Source organism: Rhipicephalus sanguineus, chromosome 1 (genome assembly GCF_013339695.2).
Source record: "Rhipicephalus sanguineus isolate Rsan-2018 chromosome 1, BIME_Rsan_1.4, whole genome shotgun sequence".
Classification (NCBI taxonomy): Eukaryota; Metazoa; Arthropoda; class Arachnida; order Ixodida; family Ixodidae; genus Rhipicephalus; species Rhipicephalus sanguineus.
The window spans coordinates 259,969,413-259,985,986 of record NC_051176.1 but is presented as its reverse complement, the minus strand read 5'-3'; the positions used below and the strand labels follow the sequence as shown (position 1 = coordinate 259,985,986).

Below are 16,574 nucleotides of genomic sequence, written 5' to 3'. Positions count from 1 at the left end.
TTTGCCTGCGCCCGGGGTATTTTGCGCGCCGCGAATATATAGAAGTGACAGTCAGACACGCCAACATCGGTGCGCGGAACACTTTCCCTGTCCTTTCTTTTTTTCTAGGCGCCGTGTACGCATGACGCGGCCGTGTTTAACACTGGCAGCAACCACAAATCATCGATGCATTCTATGTGCCTTCGCGATTGCCATGCACACATGCACTGACATTTGCGATGAAGTTAAGGCAGGTTGAAGCACCCTTAATCATACCCACTGTGAAGTATTGGCCAGTGTCAAAATAGCGATAGCAATTAAACTATTATAAAGATGCCGCAAAGCAGCTCATGTGAAACTGGTTTCACCTTTGAAAGAATTGTACAAACAAGTGATAGACAATCGTAGTTTGGGGGAGTGGGGTGAGGCAATGGGATGAGGGGCTAACTGAAGAGCACAGATAGCAGGAAAATTTAAAAGGCAATTGGTAATGATGATGATTATGAACTCACTAACTGTATCGCGGAAACACCAAGGGTATTCGGCTAAGCACCGAGTGGATTATTCAAACAAAGGTTACAGTACTCTTATAAATTACAACGCGCTAAACTTTGAGAAGAGAGAAGAAGGTGCTGTCGGTATCATACAATGTGGTTCTCGTTATTCGGAACTTCATGGACTGACTAATGACATGCAATTCTATTTCTCTTCCGTTTGTTGTGGTCAAGCTCACCTTCTCCTCGACGAGAGCAGCCACGGGTGGCCTGTCGTGCTGTGAAAGCAAGATCCGTGTTATATGAGTCAATGTTTCTTCCATGTCTGACGAGCGTTACAAGGCTAATAGAGAGCATTCTATCCGCTGTTTAACAACGCAGTTGTATGATAACGTATACTTCACGCGAACGGCTTATCAGAGCAAGGAAAGACGCTTTGTATGCAACAGAAGTGATACAGTGACACCGATGCGATTTCTGAACTGGTAACGTGTCTATAAAAAAAAAAAAATTAGCGCACCTTGCACAGAGTCGCGCAAGGCTGGCTCATAGCATAGCTGGTTCCAGCTTCTCGTGTTAACCGTCTGTACAGAATGCTTGGGCGGTGATTGAGCGCGTGCCGGTTCATGATGATGATAATTTTCTATCTACGACACACGGCAAAGCTCGACCATAGCACCTCTGCTGTAATAAGCCTACTGCTAGTTTTACGTTACTATGGCTATTTGCAATTCAGGGGCGTAGCCAAGGGGGGGGGGGTTCAACCCCCCCCCGGAAATTTTTCAGGTTTGCTTGCGTATATATACACGCACACATACAAACGCACGCACGAACATACATAAAGTATGGTTGAACCCCCCCCCCCCCCCCCGAAAAAAATTTCTGGCTACGCCCCTGTTACAATTACAAATTATACAACTACGGCACGGAAAAAGTCCATGGGATTGCGGATACACTAGATCACCTGGACTCGTGTGTGACTCGTATATATATATATATATATATATATATATATATATATATATATATATATATATATATATATATATATATATATATATATATATATATATATATATACAGCTGCAAGGAGATAGGATACTTACTGCGCTTTTGTTACTGCTGTGCGATAGAGCGCAACGGCGCGTTTTGGACTACGTTAGGCCGGGCAAATCGTAAATTATTTTGTGATACAAAAATTATTTTGCCTTATGCGCCACAGGCTTAAAAAGCCATTCGGGTATTGTTGCAGTTTGAAAAGGCTATATACTCGCCTCACTGACCTAACACCATCCGGACACAACACTTAAGGTAAAGAAAAATAATATATGCGTGTATGTGCAAGTAAATATAATTTCAGTGCTAACAATGACTTAACTCTGGCTATACTGTTTGCGCGTTTTCCGTCGAACTATATTACTAATTCAGGCAGAGCTCAATTTAACTGGCCCTCGAATATCGACACCCGTATCTCTACACTTTTGGTTACACACACACGGACAGAAGAAACTTTTAAAGGCACTCTCTTTTAAAAGTTAGTTTCCATTTGACATCGCTTGTAAGGCCTTTTCATGGCAGTTAAATTCTTGCTGAAACTCGCGAAATAAGACCTATAGTATACTAGAAAGACGGAATCGATATCCAAGCTCTAAAAGTTGCAAGGAAAACATCCCATGCGAACCAAGTAACGGAGCCCGCACAACTTGCCGGTAGAGGAAGCAATATCTCTGGAAATCATTTACGCGCAAGAATTAAAAAAAGAAAAGTCAGATACGTGAAAACAGACCAAGACAAATCGAGGTAGCAAAAGTGTTTTCTAACGTGCGCCCTTCAATGGTGCGTACATCCTGTTCAACCCCAGACGTACGCTGGCCACGTCTCGGGCAAAGGTGATTGCGGCCGCGTTGATGGCACACTTACGCAAGGAAGCCTCGGCCACCCGTTCATTTGTATAACCCACAGGGGCGCCTCGAAGCGTCCCTTTCTTCGAACAGGTTCTTCGGAAAGAGGGACAGTAAACGGTCACGGACCGACTTCCTGATTTCTGTGTCATTCTTTGCCAAGGATAACCGCTCGCGGGTCCATAAGCGGAGCCCGAACAACCGCTACAACCGGCAGTGCTTCGCCGCAGCTCGAAAGGTAAGGTTCTCAGTCGAAGTGCGCCTGGCGCGCGTTGGAGGGACCTTGATGGGGCAGCGCGCGTACATGGGTCGCATATACAACCTGTAGCTCAGACACGACTCTATTTTGCGAAGATTATTTACGGCGCTCAATGTCTGCTCAACATAATTTTCAAGTCATCGGGAGGTTAATATCTGCATCAATTATTCAGCGGTCCTTTACGCGCTATGCCAAACAGGCGTTTTCTTTTTCAAGGTCCCGAAGCGTTGCCAAGAGTCAATATATTTTTGCATGGTGTCATGGTGATGAACTGGCTGCCCCCACTTGCAACCTGGTATATATGTTTACGGTTTCAATTCTTTTGCTTTATTTATCATCCCGATAAGACATATATGGATATGTCATAAGATGCAATAACAAACTGCCTTCTTGGGCGCCCACTGTAAACGTGCGTACAGCGCAGACAAAGACAAAGAGACAGAAATAACGACGAAGATCTCTAATATTTGACTGCGCTGTTAGCAAGTTTACAGTGGAATATCAACTAGTCCGTACCCAAACCTTGCTTCTTGGTAACCAAGCCACAAAGAATGCCGCGCACTTGTAGCATGGCCAAGTTGTTTGAGTCTATGCGAACTTGCTATGCAAAAATTTACTAACATCAACAACATGGCCAAAGGTGTGGCCGCACCAGTGCTTCCACTTTTGGTCATAATCGTATCCATGCAGAATGTGAACGTTAAGCAATATAAATGTTCATTGTATACACACAAAAGCATTGTGCGCTAAGTTTGTGTGTAAAAGCGCGCAGTAATGTTGCAAGCTGACTCCTTAGACTAAGAAGACACGCAATTTTTTTTCCCGGCGCTAATTAATTACGCAGTTTCCGTTGACCATGATGTATCACATTATCTGACATCACGGGGCCAACATCACAAAGCTTTTCGCTTCAAAGAACATCTTTTGATCAGTCCGCCAACGTCGTTGAGGTGTTCGCTATCGGAATCGGACAGTTTTTGTTCGTATTATAATCGCCTTTACTGCACTCTGAGCTGTGTTGTGAGTTGGTGTTAATAACAGCAATTAGGCATAAAACGTTTAATTATTACGAAGAACTTCTTTTATAGCTGAAGAAAAGCTGAAGCACTGAAATCTCTTTATTTGTTACTATGGACATGCATACAAGTATGATGAACGCTATGATTTCAAATAGTCGTAAGTATTCCGTTACAACTGTGTAGTGAGCCTTCGAGTAGTTGCACCTTTAAGTAGGCTGCTCCGACACGACTGTGCCGATTCGATGCTCTTACCTTTTTCTCGCTCCAGAGGCAACCGACACCGACAGAAATTCCTGATATTTCCTGCAAGAACAACCATGAAAGCAACAATTTTCATCGTAGCCCTTGTGGTTGTCTGTAAGTACACCACTACCCTGTTATATTTTCTTATAAATCAGTTGCTGCCGAGAGATGCTACCTCAAATCGTCCTCTGCAGCTTGTTGTACATCAACCAATAGATAATATCTAAGTATATATAAGTATTCATAGTTGTTTAATAAAGACAATGAAGTGTAACCATAATAAAGAAAATGGTTCAGCGACGGAGAATTCACTCAAAATCTAACGTATGTCCTCGCCACTGCGCGAATGCTGCAACACTTGTCAGTCCTCAACAGCTGTCAAGCTGGTAAATGACAGACTCCCATAAAGTTTATTACATTAACATCGGGTTTGAAACTTCAGTGGCTTACATGTATGCATGAACTGAGTTGAGGTCGACATAATGCGTCTCGCGAGCAAAACTCGAGGCTATGGAGAGCATCATTATTATTTCGTACTGTTGCGATAAGTCTGATACTAAGACTATATTATTATCTATATCCAGAAGCTGAGCGCACATTTGAAATGGCAAGTCCACGTTGATGAAGATTGCGCACTGACTGCACCTATTTCATGCATCGCAACCTCCTTAGCATTGTTGTGTGTTTATGTTTTTGAATATATCCATGTGTGATAAGCTTTGACTTTAGCTGTCATTTTCCCTGTGGGAGTAAAACTCTTACACCTTTCTTGATTATATTTTCCACTTATCGTACACCAAATACGAATTTTGCGCAACATCTTGCAACATTGATTTCGTCTTGCGACCGGGGGTAGTATATTCATAAAAAATTCTTGATCTTGAATTGTTCTCAAGAGCAAAATTTCCGTCGATCCTGATACCGGCCAATGATCCTGATGACACCGGCCAGTGGCAAAGTGCACTTACGATAGAACCGCTTTTTGAATTAGCCTACGCATCCGTGGACACTGTCTGAGCTATGCGCAGTACATTTTGTTTCCTTCAAAGATATCACCTGCGTATATATAATCTCGATCATAATGAGTACCGAGTTAAAATGACCCTCTACAAAATATTGAGCAAGAGCCGCAGGATGATCGCACACTCACTTTCACCAGTGAGAAGCAGTGAGAAGCTTTTCTGGTTGTGCGCTGCACTTGAAGGGTCGTTGAAGTAGCCTGGGAAGCAAGTAAAACAGCCGCTTTACTCGCAACAGCAGAGGAGACACAAAATTCGTGCAACTTCGCGCTGGAGTGCAGCTGTATGTAATATCGAAGGTATACATGTGTAGCACACCGACTTCTACCCGCAGATCATCCTCAATTTTGGTTGACTCTGAAGGCATGAGAAAGACTTTGAACGTGAAGCGAGCCGCATAACTGCCTTAAGGAAGCATTTGGTGACATGGACGAAAAATATTTCTATCAAAGACAAAGTCAAAGGGGAGCTGTGGGATGAATAAATGAAACAGAAGGAGGAGAAAAGTGAAGCTACACCAGCCCACCATTTTAGAAACCCATCGATACTTTGACTAGTTTCGTTACATTCCGCGCTAAAATGAAGTTGTGTAGACCATTTGATTATCATGTTTCATCATAAGCGCCGTTGGCAGCGGTGGCCTATTTTATATACACTGCCGGACACTGACCGCCTTCCAGCGATATGCAACTGTACACCACTCCTGCGTCAGCCGACTCAATTATATGCCTCCAAGTTTCCTAACCTCTCCATACTACCTTTCGCTCTGGCGTCCTCGACCGCATTTCCTCGCCACGGAGCCCCCTCGCCGCCTTTTTTTTTGTATTTTACTCTAAGCTGTCTGCTGTACAGCCTATATGACTTACACGAATCCACAGACGCCTTTTAGTTTCAACTAGAACAATATATATCAGCTATCCTGTTTCCTCCTTTCATCCCTACTGCCATCTTCATTTCTATTAGCTTAACACATATAATTTTCTTTTCGGTTGTTTTGCTATGCTGTCCTTAGCTACTTCTCGCTGTTTTCTTTTGTTACTAAAATGTATTACTGCTCAGAAGTATTCATCGCATACGTCTTCATTTAAGTATATCGGCAAGATGCCGTTCATTCCTTGGAGTGCATGTCCATGTACGCTCGTCGATCAGACTGAAGTAGCCCAGGCGTTGGTCGGCGAAATGAACGAGCCTTTATGCTCTGGAAAACACGCTTTTTTTTTTCTATTGAGTAGCACATGGCGCGTGCGATGCCAAAAATCTCAGGAAGAGTTTCTTTCTCAGATGATTAACGAGAAGGCGCCACGAAAGGCCTCTGTCAATAATGGCGCCAGTTTCTGCGGAAATTTTTTATATACTCTAGAAACAGTTGCACCCTCTTGTCCAACAACAATAATCGTCATCTTTCTCGCGTGCCTTCCTTCGCTTTAACTCCGCACACCCCTGTACCTTGAAGTAACGAACGGCGCGCACGCTATTAGCGTGACATAGTATTCTCCATAGGAAAGTGGCGAGCGCCGAGTTTTCAAGAAAGGAAACGCGAGGAAGCCAGATGGCGATTATTGCTGTAAGACACATAGACTCCCCAAAGGGTGCGACTGTTTTTAGCGTGTAACCTTCGTGCACATTCTACACTTCCTGCCCACGCCGTGTGATCCGCCGGTACACGACATCGCAATTTCATAAGAGATACGAGGCATACACAAGTGTCACTTTGAAAGGTATCCCGTGACGCAGGCTATGGAGACGTCGCAATCATGACATTCAAGGCATGCTATCGCATATCTAGAGATATACTAGCCTTGTCCAGTTCTAGCCAACCTATCTCTCTCATCTGTAAGAGCATCTTACATATTAACGCGAGAGCGTTAAATAGCCCGTTTCGCAGTAATTCCGGTGTTGGCGTTGGTGTCGGTGTCAGTGTCGGTGTCGTTGGTTGTGAGCGAAAAATCAGCGTTGTCCGTGAGCAGAAATTCGAGATAGATGCAAATAAATAAATAAAAAACTTTCGGCTCGAGTGGGAATCGGACCCACGACTTCTGCGTGGCAAGCAGGTGTATAGGAGGCAGACAGGGTGGCTCGAGGGTACACAACAGACCGAGTACCCCATGAACTTACCTCCGAGGAGCCTAGCCCGGTCCCCTGTGAGTATGCGGCCATCCTAAATTACTACAAGGGACTCAGACGTATCTACTCCCTTCCTCATAAGAAGCTTACAAAGGAGAAAGCTGCCAGCTGGCGCTTAATCCAGACCAGAGCGTATCCAAACTTACATTTTCTCAATCAAATGCACCCAACAGAATACCCTCCCCGTTACCCATGATGCTCTGAGAAACCCACACTAGTACACACTACATGGACTTGCCGGGCCATCCCAGGCCTGCCCCACATTGACCAAGCGAGTGTGGAGAGGTGGGAGGAGTTGCTGGCCAGCGATAGCTTTGACGATCAGATCAGTTCAATCGACAGGGTACGCAGGGCGGCAACTTCCTTTGGCGTCCTGGACTGAGGGCAGCCAGCACTACTAGATGGGACTTGCGGACCAAGCTGGCCCCGCACCATAAACCCCTTTCGGTTAATAAATATTTTTTCTTCCACCACAGAGCCACGCCAGTGCTTGATATTGCTTCGGAAAAAGACGCTATATGAATGTTATGTAGAGCGAGGAGTGTTGTTAACATATGTAATATTGTGTGGCAAGAGCGTAGAATCGCACCATGCGTCAAAACACGTGAATTGCGCAACGAGTGATTGGTTCAAAGGCGCGGCAATACAAAGCGCAGAGGAATAATAAATTATCATTATCAACAACCGCATCAACAGCGAGTGCAGCTGCACAGGTCCACTTGTTGCCTACAGATGCGTAGATGGGTACCTCGCCAACTCGCACAAGGAAGAACTATGTCGTAGTGGGCACTTCGAAACTGTATCTTGCAGTAGGCATTCTAACCCTTTCAGCCTGGATTTCTTGGCCGGAGGATATTTTTGTGCGTGTTTGCCTAATGGTTAGGATCTCAGAAGACCATAAACGAAAGATTACGCCAGTGGTGCGATTATTTAATAATTTACGTGCATGGTGTCAAATTAAGCCATCAGGGCTCGTGAGTGGTTGTGAAGTGAGCAAAATGGCTTTTTTTTCTCCTGCTGCCCACTAGAGTACACAAAACCTGAACGAACGTCTTATTCGGCAGTGTGGAAGTCCTTGAAACAACTTCGGTACACTCTATAAGAAAAAAAAAGAGTATGCGTGACTCTTTTCGGAGAGTTCTGACTTGCCACGTATACGACTCTCTTTAAATAGTCACGGTGACTCTCTTGGTGGGTCAGGGTCGGCTCGCTCTAGAAGAGTCCCCTGACCCTCTAGGAAGAGTGCAAAGACTTCACGTTACCACTTATAGGGAGTCAGACGACTCTTGCCGGTAACGCTCCTAGGGGGGTCAAGGGACCCACACCGAAGCATCAAGCGACTCCACAAGTATTTTAAGCTACTCATTTGATCCTTGCTCTACTTTTGCGCGACTACTGTTGAAAATAGTGGGGCATTCATTTTAAGCAAGTCCAATAATACTTGCCGTTCTGCCCAGCGACTGTAAAAAAAGAATAGTTCAGTTTTAGCATTACTTTAATAAAACTCGTCAAAACAACACATATTTTCCAGCAAAGTTATATAGAAAGCGCGAAAAGATGGTCTGTGATTTCCAATTAAGAAGTTTGGGTATTCCTCATTGACATGCTTCTATGAGTATAGCCAACTAAAATGTGTGACTGTGATGTGCACATTGTCATATGGTGCTAAATGAACAGCAGAAATCGCCATCATGTTTCCATATTTATTCCTTGTGATTAAGAATAAATCAAAAAGTGGTGACGGCTTGAGGCATCAGACTTGTGGCTTGCTAGGTTGTCGCTCCTGTCCAGCGTGAGCACCATGAAAAACGGTATCTGAAAAGCAGAACGTGATATTATGATGCGAAAATGAAATTGCAGTAAAGGTTTGCAAAACCTACAAAATAAGTGGTTCACACAGACATAATAAAGGCTAACAACAAAACAACAAAGCACATCCTCCGGCAGCCAGGGGCACGCCGTGAGCGGTTATTGACCGCATGTTTTACAAACGTAACCCATCCTTAAATACTCAGATAAACAGATGCGAGTACTAGGGCCCGAACGACACCCAGCGCGTGCGTACGCCGTCTACGTCGAGATCAGACATGTCATATGCTAGAATTAGCGCACATAACTCCCACAATCACGTACACTCACTCGATTCTGTTAGAGCGCCTAACGTCATCGCAGTGTATGCAAACCACGAAAACAGCAAACAGAAACGAGGGAATAAAGAGTGTACGCCGGCGGCCGCAACAACGCGCGCCGTCGAAAGTCTAGAGCTTTTTCACTTTACCGGCGAGGCGTGTCCAACTTGAATTACCGCATACATTCTGGAAGCCACCGTACTATATCTGCACCTCAAACTACCGTCTTTCAGCCAACAAAACCCATTACATATAGTGCGTCCGAGCGTTCTGTACACAGTTTTTTTTTTTTCACGTTCCCACGCGTGGAAGCACGCTGCACACTCAAGGTCGATGGAAATGTTATTATGAAGTAGACTAAAGTGCATCTCAAAACGACATCTTGCACCTTCAGTAGTGCAGACACGACGTGCGATCAGCAAGAAATGACCCTCGATTATTGTTTGCATCGCTCACTTTATGGGAACTTGTACAGCAACGCGCATAACGGTGGCAACTCGTTAACTGACAGCTTTAGTTGGGCATCTGCAACAGCCCCGCGGATACAGGCTACTGTTGGAAATGGCTGGCAGATTCCGCAGAGCTGCTGCAGACGCCCAGCTAAAGCTGTATAATTAGGCAGTACACTCACCGTTAACTGGCGCCCGTTGTCGGTGTCCGCAGCTCCATGAATATTCCACCCTCCAAGCGTCACTTCGTGCACGGAGCCGGCGTCAACACCACCGAAGACGCGCAACCAACGCAACCACGCAATGCATTCCAATAGACCAGGAGACTGACTGAGACGACTGAGAGAGGAGAGCGGCGTGCCACCCTGGCGCCAACCCCGTCTGCGGCTCTGCGTCGCCGAGCAAGGCGCCACAACGGCGCCAAAGGGCGAGCGTGCGATATGTGTGGCGTATACGGCGGCTCTTCCGTATAGGCCTGACTGGCTGCCCAGGCGGCGCTGCGAAAACGGTGCTAAAAAGCGCCCCCTACGATAAGTTCTTTGGTTTCGAGTAGTCAGACTGGCGGCCGCATGCAGCACTAAGCTCAGATGCGCAATGGAGCCGCCGCTGTCGGTTGTGCTGCGCTTGGGATCTCGGCCAATTTCTGGCGTGGCTGAGTTCTTCAGGCCAAGCAATCTGCGTAAACGCAAGAAGCTCGTCAACGTCAAGTATGTTTACGACGTGCAGGAGATTGAAGGAACCCTTTCGGCGCGCTGCAACTCACAAGTGCAGCGAATCTCATACGACGTTGAACTCGAGTTAAGTTTTACGAGGCATGCTCGCGCGATTAACGACAGTGCATAAACGAAAAGATTGCTGTTAAGAAAGCCGAAATGATTTGCATTACACGACGAAACGGAATCAAGAAAGGTCCAGTGACGAAGGCTAGCCGTCGGCAGCCCGAATGAGCGCATTCGCGCCGTGTGCCGTTTTCTGCCGCATTCAGTCGCAAACACACTTTTTCCCCATGCACGGTCGTAATTTTCAACATTTGCTTCTAGGGAATTCGTCAAATTCTGTCAGCGTGCGGTGGCGGTCGAGAAGCGACGGCGCGCAATGTTTACAGCCGGCCGCTGGAAGCAGCCGGCTGTAAGCTGCCGGAAAAATCGTAGGCACATACGCAGGGTGACTCATGGCATCGTTTTTCTCGTTTCCCACGAAATGCCGGCTGCGTATCCTCGTGATCGCCGTCGGCAGCCACGGCGTGCCGTCTGGACTGCACACAGGGAATATATACATATATAAACGCGTGCACGCGCGTACGAAAAATAATCAGCACGTTACGTTGCAAACCACGTTTTGCTCGCGTACTCACTTCACGCGTCGGACGGCACGTATCCAGTGGTTCCGTCGCTCCACTTCGTACGGCTTTCAGGGGAACCAGTAAAACCGCACATTAGGATCCTTACCCCCATGTTCGAGGCAATTAACCACGCAACAATAACGGCGGCGACCGCGCTTCGGGACCGCACGCTGCTCAGAGCCGTCGCCCGGACGACCTGCTTTCGGCACGGTTTGTTGAAGCAGGGATCGCTCGTCAAACATGTCAGACTCTGCAGGCATAGCGGATAAGTTCCTGCGTACGTTTTAAGCACTTTTTGAGCCTGAAAACTAGGCGCAAAATTAAGTAAAACGCTCAAAGCAAGTGAGAACTGCGTAACTCGCCGGTCGGCGTCCATTTTTGACTACCCAAGCAACTTCGGCGCACGCCACCACACTCCGCCACAGTACTCAAAACTCCAGCGCGTCAGCCCTATACCGAAGCCAATAGAAACGCGCTTCAGGAGGGTCCAGTGACTCCTTCCCAAATGCGAACTCTTTTTCTCTGCCTGTACCTTCCAAAAGGGGTCAGATGGACACCCGAAGAGAGTCACGGTTCCATGACCCTCTTTTGACTCTCTTTTTTCTTAGAGTGTACTTCGTCCCGAAAACGGTGTTTACATTCCTCAGTTTACCCGCCTCGGCGTCACCCATGACTTCGGTCAGGCGTCTTCTTCTTCTTGACTCCCAGCTCCGCATAAATGCCACATTGGTGGTGTCGATTGCAGTGGGGATCATTGAAGAAATACTCTCCCAAGGAAGTTCAAGCGTCCTCGAAGTTCTTCGTTGCTTCGCCGGCGGCCGACGCGAGCGCGTCGCCGGCGAAGCTCTCGCACCGACCGCCGGCCGGCTTGGTGTAGACTACGAAGCGAAGCCTTTTTATTAGCGCTTCGAAGGTGTAGCCGGTGACACTCCGGGAAGCAACCGTTGCCGGCACAGCGTGCTGCGAACAGCATTATCTGTGCTAGTCAAGCGACTGCTGTTGAATTTGCGGACCTAAGTATCATTCTTGCTTTGCGTGTCACCTTTACTGACGTTTTTAATGTATAAACATTCATTGGCGAGTACCGCGGGGAAATATTGTCCGTAACTTAACGCATTACTTTTCCCATAGCAATAAATAGGGCTTGGAAGAAAATTCGCGGGTGGCCTATGGACTTACATAATGAATAACGACTCGAAACTACGACTTACCTAGTGTGTCTCTCTGGACCTTGTGAGCATGTCCAAATAAATACAGAAAGGAAGAAACGTTGCCCTTGGTGAGTGGAGTTTCTTCAGAATTTCTTTTCTTTTCTTATATTACGATTGACTAGCTCTTGTATCATACATACCAGTTTCGCTTACAAACAGCTTAGGAAGTACCGGCCCTTGACAAGGTTAAGTGTCGCCTTATCCGCAAGAACTAGGTGATAGACACCGGTGGACTTTCGTTGCACTTATTTGAATAAACTAAGTGCATGAACTGCAATACGCACCTTTATTCCCGATTTTTTCTTTCGTTTGATCGATCGTTCTTTTGTTCTTTCTTTCCTTGCCTCACATTTCTTGCAGATTTCTAAATGCTCGAACGTTGGGTCGTACATGCACGTTTCAGCCATTATGGGCGATAAACGCCCATGGACCAAATCGAGGGAGTATAGCGCTTATTCACTGCTTGCACTTCGCAGTGTGCACGACCGCCTTCGGATGCGACCACATGGGCTACCGCCGGGATGCGGGCCGCTGCAAGACGAAACACGAAACCAATTTGCAACAGGCGTCAGCTTCCCAGAGATGCTGGTGGGAAAGCCGCTCCTATTGCTTAGACGACGCGCATGCATGCAGGATGCGCGCGACGACCGTTGCGGACTCATGAAATGGCCATTAGGCGTGTACTCGAAACACATCGATAGCGCGAGCAGCTATTACTGAGAAACAGCTGTTTCGGCTGCGGTTGCTCGGTGTCTTTGCCGTCTTCGCATCCGCAACAAAAGATAACTAAGTGCACCCTTAACGGTCTTAATGCTTGTAACACATCGCAACTGCTAGTAAACAAAGAAACGGTAACAGCTAAGCGTAGAAAGAACTATGAAATAGGACTGCAGTATCAACTCTGCTTTCGCAAAAAAAAAAAAAAACCAGAAAAAGATGCACCTGATGACCATCATACCACGCCGGCGTAATGTGTGTCTTACACTTCGATCCTATCGTGTTCTCGCCTTTTTACATTATTTGCACAGTCCGTCTTAGCGCACGAAATATACGTGCATACAACATACATAGAGAAGTAGACGCTTCGTCTGCGTCTCTCAGTCCGTCTATATTTTTTTTTCGCTAAAATGCTACATAGAATACCAACATTCCCAAACTTACGTTCTTTCAGCTTAGACTTTCATCTCGGGGCGCGTGTTGAACATCGTTAAGGAAAGTCAATTTCCACTAATTTACATACTTAATGTACCTTTTGTATTGTCGGGGTCGTTTTCATAAAGAAAAAAGCAGGTTGATCTTCCCATAACGGCGGTATCCCTGTGCATGTCTGTATTTAAACAGCTAGAGTATAAAACGTTCTGCAATTCATTTATGTTTTTTTTTTCAGCGCATTCTATGTCCTTTCGGAGTGCCTGAAGCTCGCCTCTCGATACTCGGACTGTCCTCAGACTTATGCCATGGCAGAGCTGAAAGAGCTCCGCGATGCAAGCCGCTTGACCCCAGACCAATGCCAAGGTGGACGAGAGCAATGTGGTGACGCGCAGAAAAGGCAATACTAGTCCCAGCGCTGCCACCTTAAAAGGCGCCGACTATGTCACAAGTGTGACACCTGTCACCTCACGCTGCTGCTCTCACGCTCTCAGTTAGGAAGGACACATCCATAATGCTGGACATTATTTACAGGAGAAGAACCAATGAACACCATACATGTCCGAAATGGTGTTGAATAAACATTTTATGAATGTCAAGTCTCTCAACACAAGGTTTGTGTGTCATTCATTTGTATATATATATAGCTGAGGCCCAAACAGGTTTTGTATGATGACTATAACGTTATAAAGTGAATTCCTAGAACCTTATTACCTTGCTTAACAAGAAAGCTACTTCCCTTCGATATCTTGGTCATCGGGGATCGCATATTGTGCTACTTTGTGAGTGTCTACTTAGAAAAGAGCTACAGCGATACGCATTGACGAAATGATTAACAGCAGCGTCTCATCTACCACCCACTTAATATCAATCTATTCCGACGTGGAACTATTTTGTCAGTGTTCACGGCCTGAGCAACCTCACGATGCAGGCCGTCTTGGCATCTATGGATGCTACTGAACTTTCCCCGTAAGCCGTAAAGATGCCGCGCAATCACCACCATTGTAAAGAAGCGTATCGCTTCTGAAATTGAAGCTATACGTCGAGTAAAAAAAAAAAAATACGTGGGGATGTGTCTTCTATCAGGAAACAGCGCGGTAAAAACGAAGACGAAGCATAGGAACGAACAACACACCACATGAAGTGCTGTGTGTGGTGTGATGTTCGTTCCTATGCTTAGTCTTCGTTTTTCCCGCGCTGTTTCCTGATACAAGACGTTCAACTAACTAGCCAACAAGTTCACCTTATTAGACTTGTGAGAATCTGGTTCATTTCACATGTGCACGATGAGCTAGCCGCTATTGAAACCATCGTTCTGCTCGTACGAAGCCATCTGCAAAACATATTTGTGTCAGTGAAATCTAGCACCAATATCTATTGATTATACGACTTTCAGAGGCTTCTAGAAATCACTATACATATTAGCAAAAGGAGCAACCCACTTGATAAATCATTGTAAGTTCATTTTAACGCGTAAAACAGGACATAAAACCGGGAGAAAAGGAAGAATAGACGACAGTTCAAGTATTTCGAAATGAATGCATGGCCGCTCGGGTACAGCGCTGTGGTATAGTGAACTAGACCGTAGCTGTGGTAAGCATCGCGTCGTAAATCGCGCTTTTAGAGAGTCTGAACACGCTCGATATTACGGAAGTCTTCGCTATCTATCGACAGATGGCGCCAGCCAACTGGCAGCATACCGAGAAGTGGAGAGTGTGCGACTTCCGTTCTTACAGAGAAGGCAACGTGACCATGTGTTTAAACAATGCTATTTTTATAAGCGTCAGCGATTTATTGGCGTTACACAGGCTATTTGCATTGACCCACTTCAAGAAGAAGCTCTCACTGCCTTCGGGATCGCACCAATTTACTCTATGAAGAAATGGTCCGCAAGAGTAATTCTATGCCCCAGTTACTAAACTCTCACAATGTCTCACACATTTGAAGAAAATAATACGGTAAGATGCGTGTTATAAATGTGATGACATTGAACATTTAAAGCTGTACATTTACCTGAATAAATATATATGGTTTATTATAAGCCATTCCACACTTAAAAATAAAAATGCACAATAATTCATCACGCATACAAAGTCACGCCGCCATAATTATGAAATGTAAACCAAAGATAAGCTGCACCCAAACAATAATGAGTGACGCCGTCGGTGAGAATAAAGGCGAATGACAAGAAAGCGAATGATGTAAGAGTGCCTGAAAAAGAGAGTAACCAAATAAATCAGTGCGAATAGGTGGCCTAACATGGACGAGAAAGCTTCACAGCGATGTAGGCACGCCATTAACATGGCCCAGCCACGTTTGCTAATATTGCGAATGGCGTATATCTTTCACATTATTGAAATAAAGATAAATGAAGGAGTTGCCGCCATTTCTTGGCGAAGGCTACCCCTTTCAACTTGGTTGCTAGAATAAAAAAAAAATTAAAAATAAATAAAGAGTCCTTAGGCAAGAACTATTCGCGAAAACAATGTCCGCCACTTTTAAACTCACCAAACGCAAGTGGCGGATATTGCTCGTATGAATAGTTCTTGCATAACAACTTTTTTATTTTCAATGCTGGGCGCATGCATGTGAGTTGCACGTGCTGAATTCGGTGAAAACGGCGGCGTCGGTCCTGGTTGTATACTAGGTTAAAACTTAATAAGAAATGTCAGCTCTGCCAACAGCCACCGCCGCCCCTCCCACAGAGGGAGATCCAGTAGCGCTTACTCATTTTCGTGACGTCAAACATTTCTCGAGTGTTTCAGATAGTTGACTTTCGCAAACAGACACGATGGTTTTAGGTCGGGAACTTGAACGTCCTAATAAATTTCGTCAGGGATCATGACATCGCTGCTCAGCCAAACTTAATGTTTTAGGTAGCAACGACGAACCCCTAACTCCTAATATGCATGGTATATGCTTAGCTGAGAAAAAGCACTTATGGATGGAGCGTAAACTAGTTGGCACGACTGTCTTTCACGGGTGAATGGCAGGCGCGTCGCGGTTACGAGGGCGGAGCTTACGCCTGAATAGAATATACGCCGTCCAGAGAATTGATAGTGGGCCGGAACGTGAGTTCCAGAGTTCAACTAGCGGTTGCACTTGCTCCCTGGACAGCACATTTCCTGCCACCGAATTTCACACGCGCTCTTCCGTTGCTCGAACACGGTCTCGCGCGAGTATCCATACGGTCTCGGTCTCGCGCGACTATCCATCCTTGTGGTCACAGGACCATTTTGAGTGCGTCTCTGTTCTT

General features: G+C 45.8%; 1 protein-coding gene across 1 annotated transcript; it reads left to right on the top strand.

The window, feature by feature from the left end:
• The first annotated feature begins 3,903 nt into the window (after positions 1 to 3,903).
• Positions 3,904 to 13,840, top strand: LOC119378824 (uncharacterized). Its single transcript, XM_037647846.2, has 3 exons — positions 3,904 to 4,009; positions 12,646 to 12,757; positions 13,557 to 13,840. The coding sequence occupies exons 1-3, from the start codon at positions 3,970 to 3,972 to the stop codon at positions 13,726 to 13,728; spliced, it is 324 nt and encodes a 107-aa protein (XP_037503774.1). The 5' UTR covers positions 3,904 to 3,969; the 3' UTR covers positions 13,729 to 13,840.
• Positions 13,841 to 16,574: the final 2,734 nt, after the last annotated feature.

Bases quoted from the DNA above. Each gene is read 5' to 3' on its own strand.
- LOC119378824 (XM_037647846.2), top strand. From the start codon at position 3,970: ATGAAAGCAACAATTTTCATCGTAGCCCTTGTGGTTGTCT. The intron at 4,010-12,645 runs GTAAGTACACCA...TGCACTTCGCAG, and splicing joins CGTAGCCCTTGTGGTTGTCT to TGTGCACGACCGCCTTCGGA. The intron at 12,758-13,556 runs GTGGGAAAGCCG...TTTTTTTTTCAG, and splicing joins TCAGCTTCCCAGAGATGCTG to CGCATTCTATGTCCTTTCGG.